The sequence below is a fragment of the Echiichthys vipera genome, assembly GCF_963691815.1.
Source record: "Echiichthys vipera genome assembly, chromosome: 21".
Taxonomy (NCBI): domain Eukaryota; kingdom Metazoa; phylum Chordata; class Actinopteri; order Perciformes; family Trachinidae; genus Echiichthys; species Echiichthys vipera.
In genome coordinates this window covers 15604911-15617084 of record NC_139846.1, presented here as the reverse complement: position 1 = coordinate 15617084, position 12174 = coordinate 15604911, and the positions used below count along the sequence as shown (strand labels likewise).

Sequence of the window (12174 nt, the reverse complement as noted above, 5' to 3'; positions counted from 1 at the left end):
GACAACACGCTTCATGAGATGGGCCCTCTCACACAAATTCTTGTAAGTACAAAACATGAAAAAGAGAACATATAATAAAGAAAAGGAAAAGCAGAGAAAGACAAAGAAAACGTTTCATAGAAAAAAAATGCAGCCCTGTACAAGCTGTTACAGTTTGAATCGCTTTTTGTTTAAGATTGTTGAATTGAATGAATGTATTATTGTTTGAACTTATTGATAACGGCAATAAAGGCGTGCTTTCTTAGCTGATATGGGATTTATCCATTATAACAATAAGATAAACAACACATTCCTCCAAAGCATCACAGAACTCTCATCAATATTCTCATTATTGAAACATTTTTTTCAGTAAAGAACATTTTGGGCAATGCCAAAATTAAAACAAAAATTGTTTCTGGACAACTACAATTCACATAAATGCCTCTCTTAAATATATTCTAATCATAGATTTAAGCTGGGTAGAATTTGTGACTGTGTTTAAAAGACATTTCCTTAACTTTATTGGTGATTAAGTATCAATTAGAAGCCTGACCTTCTTCCATGCCATATCTTCCACAAATTGATTCCAATATGAAATCACAGGTGGAGATGTAGCAATATCTCTTAGAGCAGGGCTCTTATTGATCTGTTGTTACCAGAATGACTGCAACATCAGGCGTTGACTATGAGAGTGTAAGTTGGTGATAACAAGTGCCATTGTTGGACATTAAACCTTAACAGCATACAGACTCTAGAGGCTGCTACTGCACCAAAGACACGCATCATCCCCAGGTGTTACAGGGAGGTTATATTTATACTCTGGAACCGTTCCCAGCTAACATCGGGCGTGAGACAGGACGCCAGGGCACATAGAGACAATTCAGTTCAAAGCAATTCTCATACATTAAATTCAAGTAAATTGAATGAGAAAAAAATGAATTCTAAATCAAGTTTAAAGTGCTTACCGCCAGGTTCAGCAGCTCTCCTGAAACGGCTGCTGCTAGACTGGCTTCAGGTCAGGGTCTGAGCCACTTGGGGAGCCACTTGGGGAGCCATGGGGCGGCGGAAAAGGGGAAGAGCTGTAGAAATGCCTAGATCTTGTCTGGGTCCTAGTGAAGGAGCCACGGTCACCGGCTTGATCAGTAAGATTTTATGGTTAAAAATTAAAAATTCTTCTGGATAAAACGATCATTTATCCATTTATTCTTGTTCTTGTTCTTGTATACAATAAAGAGCCTAGGCGTAAGTGAGTTTAAATGGTATTTATTGATAATTAAGGCACAATCATCAGCAACACAGAGCTGATATTTTTACACAAGTAACAGTGAAGACTTATTCATGGCTTGTCAGTGCGGGGCAGTAGTGTAGTCGAGGGCATAGTCTGGTGGGTAACAGAGAGTGCAGTTTCCCTTATCCTGGTTAAGGTGATACATGATACATCATTGATTTCGATTAATGTATTAGAATAACAAATTCATGCATAGATGAATTAGGAAATATTCCAATTATAACCATGGATACAAAGCTTTCACACATTTAAAAAAAAAAAGCAGTTAAGTATGCTGGCTAATATCAACATATTTGAGTTCCTTAAGAGAAATATGAGCTTATTGACAAAATGTGTTTACAGGTGCCTTCTCAGAAAGTATTCAAGTATTCAAATAAACATCTGACTTTTAATCAATACACTCTGCTATTGATCGATGATGACATCATATAACACCCAGCTGATCTGCAGTACCTCTGTGACCTCTGCACCGATTTACAGAATGCAAACAAACTGGTTCCACTCAAAGCAGTTTGTTAAAACAACATATGGGATCAGACACATTTCAAACCTCTTTGGTGACACACACGCAGTCAGACACAAAAATATAACTATATATTACTCCATACACTTGTTTGATCTACAGTATCTCTATGCAGAACATTTGCATATCAAGGACACAACAAAGATCACGTTTCCCAAAAAACGTCCTCAACACCGTGCTACGGCTTAGAGGAATAAGGCAACTTCAGTTTAATGTAACACACCCTGGTACGCAACTACAAAAACAGAAAGGTAATACTCTTTCCCTGCATACTTGTAAACACCCTTATCGTCATCACAGTCACATCTGATCGTTTATACTGAACACAGACTTGTTCAAATCACATGGCCTGCTTCTCCATGTTTGTGAGAGGCAGAGCTTAATGTCAACCTATCATTTACATTATTCTGATGGCATTGAAAAGCCAAGTGATGCTTTTTTTCTGAGAGGAAATTGTGAATGTCTCCAGTTAAAAAGAGGAGGATGTCGTTTACTTTTTTAAATACACCATAATCCTCTTTTCTCTTTTTTAGAGAATAGTCTATTTCAAGCGCAGTCTTCGTTAATCTCACCACTCTTGAGATTCTCAGTGGCAGTTTTGGCATTTCGGGTGGCATTTCTGATTGTTGACGTTGCAGCGACATCCTCCGCTCGTGTCTCCGGGACCCTTGGAAATGAACAGAATAAGAGTTATCAAACATTTGACTTACCTTTCAAAAAAACACCCTTATTTTCTTTTTAACCTCTGTGTTTTGGCTGCATGGGTGGCTTTATGACATGTTGAAGAGACAATAGACAGATATTTGTTCTTTTGAGACACTGTCTAACCAATGTTTACGAATCATACTTCCATCCAACAGGTGTAGACCACCAACAGAATGTGAAAGGAAAGATTTCTTACCCTAGGTCCCCAGCGGGGTCCTCTGGTTACCCAGCAGATCTCAGTGTGACAGACAGTGCAGCGCAGCCAATCACATCCATCCCTCTTCTGCACAATGATGCCGCACTGGGGACAGTGCATTGCCTCCCCTGACTGCACAAGGGTCTGTTTATGAGACAGTAGATGTTTTTGTGAGACAGTTTCTGTTTGATCTTTAAGCAACGTGGGACTTAAAGCCATCTATCTCTGGGTTACACAGCTTGGAGGAGGTCTTGCTGTACCTTTTGCTGCATGTACACGTACACATATACACAAGTTTGTTACAGCTTGCCTTGAGTAGATCTGTTGTCCTCCTGGCAGCAGAGTCGTTTATAGCGCGGGCTGCAAGATCATCCTGGTATTGCTTACAGTTCATTCCCTCATGGATAGACTAAGGAGAGAAGACGTATGGAAACAGAAAAAAGATGTAACAATTTCCAGGTGCATTTAAAAGATAGAAACATTTCTGTCTTTAAACAGCAATTAGCTTGAGGGAATCAGACCAATTAGCTTACTCTCAAATGTATAATATATCAAACAATATATAGATGTAATGCACAATCTCATGTGTTCTCAAGTACACCAAGACAATTTCCTAGAAACTATCCAGAGTGTATGATCAAATACTGTATTATGTGTGTGTGTGTATGTATACGGTATAAATTCACACCTTGCAAATGAGGCAGTTGTGTTTCCTGCACACGGGGCAGTGGAAGACATTGACTGTGTCCTCGTACACACACCAGCCCGGACAGTCTGGTGTGGCACAGTGGTAGCTGCCCTCACATCGAGACTCCGCCACTGACAAACCTCTTTGCAGCCAGCGCTCATACTCCTCTGCTGGCACCAACTGTAAAGGAGAAAGCGACATAAATTGTGGAGAACTAGCTAACCCTAATGATACCACTAACATAATCTGAGTTGCAAAGAAACCAATGCAGGTGAGCACAACAGCAATGAGGTATTGTGAATTGTGGAGTGGAGGACGTTTTCCATTGTACTTTTAACACAAGCCACATGTAGCACCAAACAAACATTTTGTGTGGAAAATGATGTGTATACATAGTTATCATTTTTAAGGCACTTAGTGTCTGTTCAGCAGCTTGACTAGCTGGTACTTCAAAGTTCTACTCTTTAAGTACACATCTTGCTCTTCAAAACATTTAAACCAGTGCCTGTCTTCAGCAGTTGTGGTCAGACCACAGGTTATTGTTTAACATTTGGCAGCTGGGGAGGTTGGCTGACTGTTGGCTGACTGTTGCCTCACAGCTAAATGCTGTCCATAGGGAGAGAGTTCGAAGTCTGGGCTCTCAAGCTTCTTGGCTGATACTGGCAAACTGTGCAAAATAAACGGTGCAAAATAAAACCTCAAAGATCGATTTACATATGCTGATGTTTTAGGATGCTAATATGCCACTTATAAAGGTACTGTATGTACGAGTGTGTAAATACTGTATTTGTTGGTGTAACTCACAGCTCTGATCTCCCTCTCCTGCAGGGAGCAGGTACAGGAGTATGTGTCATCTCTGTAGGGACAGGCCACCTCCGGCTCCTCGCTCAGCATTATGACTGAACGTAAGCACTCTCTGGAAAGACATACACACGGACATGCAGGCACAGACAGGTCTGACTCAAAGATCCATAAACATCCAGGTTATTCAGTCAGGCCAAAGAAAAAAAAATGTATTCCTCATCCCATCAGCAGAAGCCCCTCTCTGAGATACACACCTGCTTCCCCTTCTCTATTTCGATGACACCACCTTTCCACCTGTTACGACACATCTTCACTCTTCATTTAATTATTTTTAAATCCCCCCCAAACTCCTGAATCTTACCTGCAGAAGCAGTGGAGGCACTCCCTCAGAAGGACCCCCTCTCCAGGCTGCAGGTCCACGTAGCAGATCCTACAGTCCACAGGCTCTGGGTTAGGCAGCAGGTCCTGTCCATCCATCATCACTAGTCGGGCAAAATTCTCCCTGCGCTCCTCTTCCTTTGCCTGGCATAGAGGGTGGTGTTGTTGGGAGGGTTAAACCTATACACTATAAATTATTTCCCTTCCATTTTTATTATAAGGGCAATGAGATTGGCAATGCATGAAATTTAAGTATCTTACATAACATACATCTAACACAGTCCCAGTACAGCCATGCAGACACACAGATTGAGTACAAATATTTTATTTGAATCCTGTTTCACAGAGTATATACAATTAACAGTGCAAAATTAACAATCAGGTTAATACATTCAATTTAGTGGCATTCTCTGCTCTTTAGGAATTCATTCAAAAGCCACTTGATGTTTAAAGTCAACAGCAATCATGATTATCCAGCTGGATGGTCAAGATAAGGAAAAGTCTTTCATAACCTCCTCACTAGAGTTCGACCAATCTATATTGCCAGAGGCTTGTACCGCAAAGCGAGATTAGTGGGTTAGTCAGATATCTTTGGGCTTCACCCAGGTGTTCTGCTATCATGAAGTCGGTTCACTTTTAACTGTCATAGATCACCATGGTAACCTACGTATGCTGCATATTTTACCTGCAGTTAACTTCAGATTAGATAAACACCTGTAAAGCCTGACCACTGACCAATCAGTGCATTAAAAATACAGAGCACTCACTCCTACAGGATCCTGGCAGGGACAAAGTAGTGAAGCCAGGTAACCCCAAGAGAGTGATTTAAGCTTGCTTCCTTATACAGGCCCCGGGGTCAATAATGATTTTCATTTATTATATGTTTGTGACAAAAAAACCCAACAATTTTTCAAGTTGTTTTTTGTAAAAATTTACCTTTTTACCAGAACAGAGTTGGACCATTTTCATAAAATGCGTAATAAGCGTTGTTTGAAATCAAGTTTCTATACTGTAGGATCTCATGAACATGCAAAGCACTGGAGCCAGGAATGCACCTATACCACCACCAATTTGAGGTTAATGAGCCTATATAAGCTTTAAATAGCCTTTGGTGCCATCAGTGCATCTCAAATCATCTCTTTGACCTACATTAAACTTGCATGAGGATTTCTTATGTGATCTAAAACTGAGTGTCTGATAAGTGCAACGGAAATGATGCTACAAGTTCAAACTGTCTGTTAATGAAACATAAATTACTATGAAGTGTATACAGTGTGTGCCTGTGTGTGTGTGTTCAGTAGTCCTGGTCCAGGTTATACAGAAGTGAGTTGTTTTGAGCCCCAGCACTCCTCAGCACCTCTCTTCTCCCTTTCTCCTTCAAAAAAACAGAGACAGAAGAGAAGAGAGTCAACCTGAGAGGGCCTGAAAATTTGAATTCACGTGTCAACTTTGAATGAATTTCATAATTTCCCCTCCTTAGAATTGTATCCAGTTTGGAGCCTTGTGTTGCCTTGCATCGTTTTTACACAATATTATTTGACCAAGGCATGTTATTGAACCAATCAGTAATTGTCACATAATGTCATGCCAAAAAAGGGTATAGCCCAAGTATATATGGCTGAAGTAAATAGTTGGTTCATATTTACAGGTGCATGATTGTATATGTAAGACTGTGGGTGCATGGTTTGGTTTGTGGTACACATTTGAGTGACTTTTCATACCTGATGGTACTGTCTCATAGCCTCCTTCTCCTGCTGGATCCGTCTTAGCTCCAGTGCATCAGGTCGGTATCCCCCCGGGATGACGTAGTTCTCTGGGCGGTTTGTACTGCAGATCTCACACCCCGGCCGTGTTGGTTTATTAATGTACGTGCAAGAAGGGCATGACCACCCCTAAGGCACAGAGTAGTGTGGTAAAGATGTTTGTGAGAAAACAGCACTACAAGCAAGTTCTGTGAATATTCTGTGAATATTCTTACGCCATATTTGACCAAGACATTGCCAATAAAACACTACTCTAATTAAAGACCATAACTGCGGTCAGTTACCGGGCTGGAAGCTGTGTTCGGGCTCAGTGCTTCGCTGAGTTGCGGCATCTCCAGGTTGATGAGATCTCTGATCTCACTGATGTGTCCTCTTTCTGACCCACCTGAAAGATTTATGGAGAAAAAAAGTATCTAATCAGGAACCGGTGACAATATGTGCACCCATTAAGTTAATGAATGGTTTGTATCTCTATGTATGTAACCTTTGATCTACTTTCTGTATGCAGAATGTTACATTCATAGAGTTTTCGACAAGAGTTTATTGAACAGTTAGGCACGTTTAAATTGGTCTATTCTACTTTTTCTATTATTGTGCACTGTAATATTTTTGTGGCACTGCTTTTGTTTTGTGTTGCACAGCTGCTCAAAATAGGTCACGAGTGAGTTAAGACTTTTCATGGGAATTAATGGTGATAGGAAACAAATTACATGGGTGTTACCATCTGTTGGGCAACCAAGGCCATTACAAGCAACCAAGTTCAACACACCCAGGATATCTTTTTGGTTATTTGGCTTCAAAAACGACTGCAGTCCCACAACGGTGGTTATCGACTCGGTAAGTCAACCCAGGTTTTCCCAATCTAGAGACGCGTTTATGTAAAAAGGGACAGTCTTTGCAGCACAAGAGCAATTGCAAACATGGTAATAAGTAAACTATGATATTACGCAAATCATAACACAAAATTAAACCCATAATCCTGTCTAAAAGCAACACAGTTGCAGCTGACAAATGCAGCAAGGACAGCTGGCAAAAGGTTGCAGACTGTGTTAATACATACATTAATAGGCTTATACCACTGTATAAAGGAAAGTAGCAGCATGCACATTTCCAAATGGAAGTGGAGTGTGTTGGGTGCCCAGCAGTGATAGTATAAATACATCAAAACTCTGGTACTCACAGATAAATGGTCTGAACTACTTTGGGCACAGCCAAATGCATTTAGTTTGTTATTGGCCACAATAAATAGAAGTGCCAGAGTTTTGTTTCTTTCATAATATCACTGACCCATCTAGGACACAAGTAGATCTGACTACAATAATATGTGTATTCCATTAAATGTATGTGTTGCTAACATGTACAATGGGGGTTTTATGACAATTTGAACCTGGTTATTTCAGCTGCAACCCCCTTTTAAGATGTTAATTAATATCATAAGAAAGAAAACCCAGGATTAACCCTGAAGTTACCTCACTAACCATAAGTCCTACTTTGTAGTACAGGTCTCAGTTACATCGATCCTGTATCATGTGACTGTCTAAAGCACCAAATACACAGGTATAATCTCGTGTGTGCTCAGAGAAATTGAAAAATTCCAGCAAATCTAATCTGATGCGCTCACTCACCAGTGTTGCTGCTGGTATGGAGTTTAGGTGGCAGGGTGGTGTAAGGCCTCCGGTCCAGAGATGAGGGGCCATTTGCGGAGGCAGAAGAGGGGAAAGGAGTGTGGAGAGACAGAGATGGATGATTGAGAAGGAGGGCACTCTCCTGGTCCTGCTGGAGGACTTGGAGGGTCAAGCGAGCATGACGAGCTGACAGGAGGTACAAGAAGGCTGTGTCACCATCCTGACGAACCCCATATGAGGCCAGAGAGCGTTGGTCGGTGCACAGACACTGGCCAATCACCCAGCGCTGCACCCGCGGGTGAAAGCCATACTCAAGAAACATCTGAGGTTGTAGAAAACCAAACAAAGAAAGAAAAGAAAGAAAGGATAGAGTGACTGATTCTTTAAGCCCTTTACAGCAAATGTGTTTGTGATTTTAGGTTATACATATATAAAATCGATTTGACAGGTTTTTTCAGAAGAAGAGAAGGATTCCTCAGACTAACCTGCTGTTTCAGTGCAGCGGTAGTCATATGTGGGAGCACTTTCACAGTGACACAACAGGATGAAGAAGAATCTTCAACTGCAACAGCCAAGCTGTTGGATAAAAATGGAGCCACAACAATTACCCCCATTGTTTGTATAAACTGTGTCACAATCTACTCTATAGTCACATTTTAAAGTATAAAAATTAACAATTATTGACCCTTTATCATGGTTTTGAAATTACAGTTAATAATGATGATGTCCCTACTTGATTTCAGTGTCTTCATAGTCTCTGGCAGAGGGCTGAATCCTGAGCGTGGCATGCTGTCGGGCAAGGGTGGTAGCAAAAACGGACGCAGACTGCATGTCACCTGCTTCTATGGCTTGGGTCAGCTCTATGCAGGCTTCCTCTACGGATGGACACACACACACACGCACGCACACACGCACAGACAGACAGACACACACACACACACACACGCACGCACACACAGACGCGCGCACAAGGAAACACAGACAAGCCCACACTGGTGAACATATGGGCAAGTGTGCAGAGGATGTCGGCATACCTCCAGACAGCCACTAAAGGGCTATAAAATGATTCAATGAATGAATGAATGAATAAAATGAGCGAAGGAATCAGTAAATTAGTTACATCACATCTAAACAAAAATATCAGATAATAATTTACAAGAAAAGGAAGGTGTTCGGTGTACACACCTGTTTGTTTCAAAGTCAAGGTGTTCTGGAGCTGGATACCATCGAGGGGTAGCTGTGGACCATTATCTTCAGGTACAACTGCCAATGAGAAATGTTTAAAAAGCAGTTAGATAAACAAATTGATAGGAAACGCAAAAAAGAAAGCAAAATCAACTTTTCCACATTCTACAAACGTCCTCTGTCTTTACTCTGTCTGTGTGTAGACTGAAGCCTTTAACTCCTCTTTGACTGAGGAATGGAAACATTTGTCTTAGTAGAAGTCAGCAACACATTAAATAACAAGGTGAATATTTCCCTCTGATCTTAAATGCTTATAAATATCAGCCTGAGTTTGTTACTGACATGACTGTCATCCTTTTTTTGTATATATTACACTTTTTTTTATTATTTCACAACCACATATAATAGAACAGTTAAACTTAATTTAATTTTTCTTTTCTTCAGATGCATGCTAGTTAGTAAACAAAGTCATATTATGTAAGTAAGTACAGACAAATGTATTGAAATTCCCTCTAAAGCCAATTTGAAGCTTGGTTACAGTGATTGAGGTTGACTGTGGTGATGTCAACATGCATGATACCGCACTGAAAAGCTCTTTTGTTCAAATAAATAAAAAAATAACCAGCCTAATCTGTCAAGCTAAATTCGCATGAAGTAAGTTCACTAAAGGGTAAACGATTTTTTAATAAAATCACACACAGCAGGGGTTTCACTGTACTGTACTTTTACACTGTACTGTAGCTTTGAAAAGACTCATGTAACCCTGTTATAAGGTACAGCATGAAATATCGACATTTTGCTGTGGTTGTTATCTAAAAGAACTGGGAGTATTTGGCCAGACGGGCAACTGACCTCTGTGTGCTTCCCTCAGTGAAGACATCACCACCGTAGCCCACTCCTGGGCCTCCTGCTCACAGCGAAAGTTAAAGCTGATGCGGTCATGTGGAGGTGCCGCCAAACTCAGCTCATGGCACTTTGGTGACTTCACCTCATAGTTTACTGCCCTCAAATCAAACTCAGCGATGGTCTGGGAAAAGATGAAGAGAGAGCAAGAGTGTGAAGGAGATGAGGCAGTAAAATATTGGGGAAGGTAAATGAATCATAGGTTAAGTCGTGCCAAAATGGAAACTATGTACATCACTACAGTGTGCACTTGGTTTGGCGACATTACACTGTAATAAAAACAAACTTAAATAAAGATACACTGTTACAATATGTAACTAAGAACATGTCAAACAATATAAAGTATACCTGTATTTACCCTCTGTCTAAAACATTCCATTTCAGCGCCTGCCTCTTTAAGGCCCCTGCAGAAATGCAGCTCTCTGCACCGTCATCGCAGCCGGGAATGACTGTAACAGCACTGTAGCATCACTTTCTACCTATAGTATACTGCCCTCCAAAGCCAAAGTGGAGTAACTGCTTAATAATAATATTAGCCTAAAAATGGCTTTAAAGTTCGTTTTTCAGAAATAAATGAATAGTTGGTAAATACATGATGGATTATGGATTACTAGGTTTACTTTGCCATTGAATCATTTGTATCCAAATCAATCCTAACCTCGTTTAAAAGTCACCGTTTCTGAATATGAGCGTTTTGATACGTTCACAGTATTTATATAGCTTTATATTAAACATGGAAGTTTCAGTTTTTACAATATGGGACCTTTGAATTGAAGACAGCCCAACGCCACTGCTGCCTTGCTGCTGTGACAGTGAACTCACCACACTCCGGCCGGTCCCGCTGCTGTCCTGGAGCGACAGCCGGAATTCCCCGGACTTCCCCTGGTCCATGCTGAGCTGCAGGCGGAGTGACTCATCACCTGCTCCAGGAAGACACAGCGGCCGAATACCAGAATGGCACACCGACACCCGAACCGACATGAGGACGGTTTGGCAGCCAAGTTGTGACAGCGAGGCCCCATAGTGAGCGGGGAGGGCGGCGGACTGCTCCGGTGTTTGAGTCCAACCGCCTGAGCTCAGCGACATCCTGCCAACAGACTCATGTAGGAAACAAACACACTGGGCTCCGGTGGGTTGTTTACCTCCTGTCGTTACCTCCCTTTGGTTTGAGTATCCTTTTCACGATATGTCTTACATTGTATCTAGTCGGTGGATGATTAATAGCCACACTGACAACAGGAAGCAAGTGCGCAGTCTGTCAACTGTTTGGAGCCACTTCAGAAAAGTAGAGGTTTCACTTCTCTCTTCTTCTTCTTCTTCCGTTTTCGCTATGGCGTCGGCTCAGGCAGGTTTAGTGTTTCTTTTTGGCTCCGAAGCAATAGCAGTATTCTTCAGGGTATCTCTTTCCTCTCTAACGTTAAGGTTAGTGACGCTAGTTTGACTCTTGGCAACAACACTGTGTGTTGTTGATGCGTTTGCATCATTTCCTATTGCGCATGCGTCGTTTGCGGGCTGACGCGTCTTCTTCTACGCGTTTTTACGGCAGGCGGCACTAGTGTCGCATTACTGCCATCTCCTGGAGGTACTTAACTCCCAGTCCGATTTGTCAGATCACTTCTTCTACCATGCTCTTTAGAAAAAATTGAACTTTTTCACTCTTATTATTATTCATGTTACACACACAGGCCCGAAATACACACATGCACAGACAGGACATATACATGCAATTAAGGAGAGATGTTAGAGCGAGGGGGCAGTTGGGGGTTCGGTGCCTTGCTCAACAGCACCTCGGCAGTGCCCAGGAGATGAACTGGCACCTCTCCAGCCACCAGTCCACGCTCCATACATGGTCCACACAGGGACTTGAACCAGCGACCCTACAGTTCCCAGCCAAGTCACCTATGGACTGAGCTGAGCTGAGAACTAAGACTTAAGTCTCAATAAATAAATACAGGAATAAATACAGGAATAAATAAATGCATTTTTTTCATTTCATTACCCTTTATTTAACCAGGAATATTCCCATTGAGATTTAAAAATCTCTTTTTCAAGGAAGTCCTGGCCAAGACAGCAGCATAAACATACAAGTTTCACATTTAAATCCAAAACAACACACAACTAAACATGACACATAACT

At 41.4% G+C, this 12174-nt stretch overlaps 1 protein-coding gene across 1 annotated transcript; it reads right to left on the bottom strand.

Moving 5' to 3' along the window:
• Positions 1-1262: 1262 nt before the first annotated feature.
• Positions 1263-11510, bottom strand: shrprbck1r (sharpin and rbck1 related). Its single transcript, XM_083936337.1, has 14 exons — positions 10860-11510; positions 9987-10161; positions 9135-9212; positions 8683-8824; positions 8435-8525; positions 7950-8271; positions 6609-6709; positions 6283-6453; positions 4545-4705; positions 4184-4295; positions 3380-3559; positions 3002-3100; positions 2692-2835; positions 1263-2457 (listed from the first exon to the last, which is right to left on the bottom strand). The coding sequence occupies exons 1-14, from the start codon at positions 11121-11123 to the stop codon at positions 2377-2379; spliced, it is 2121 nt and encodes a 706-aa protein (XP_083792463.1). The 5' UTR covers positions 11124-11510; the 3' UTR covers positions 1263-2376.
• Between the last annotated feature and the right edge of the window lie 664 nt (positions 11511-12174).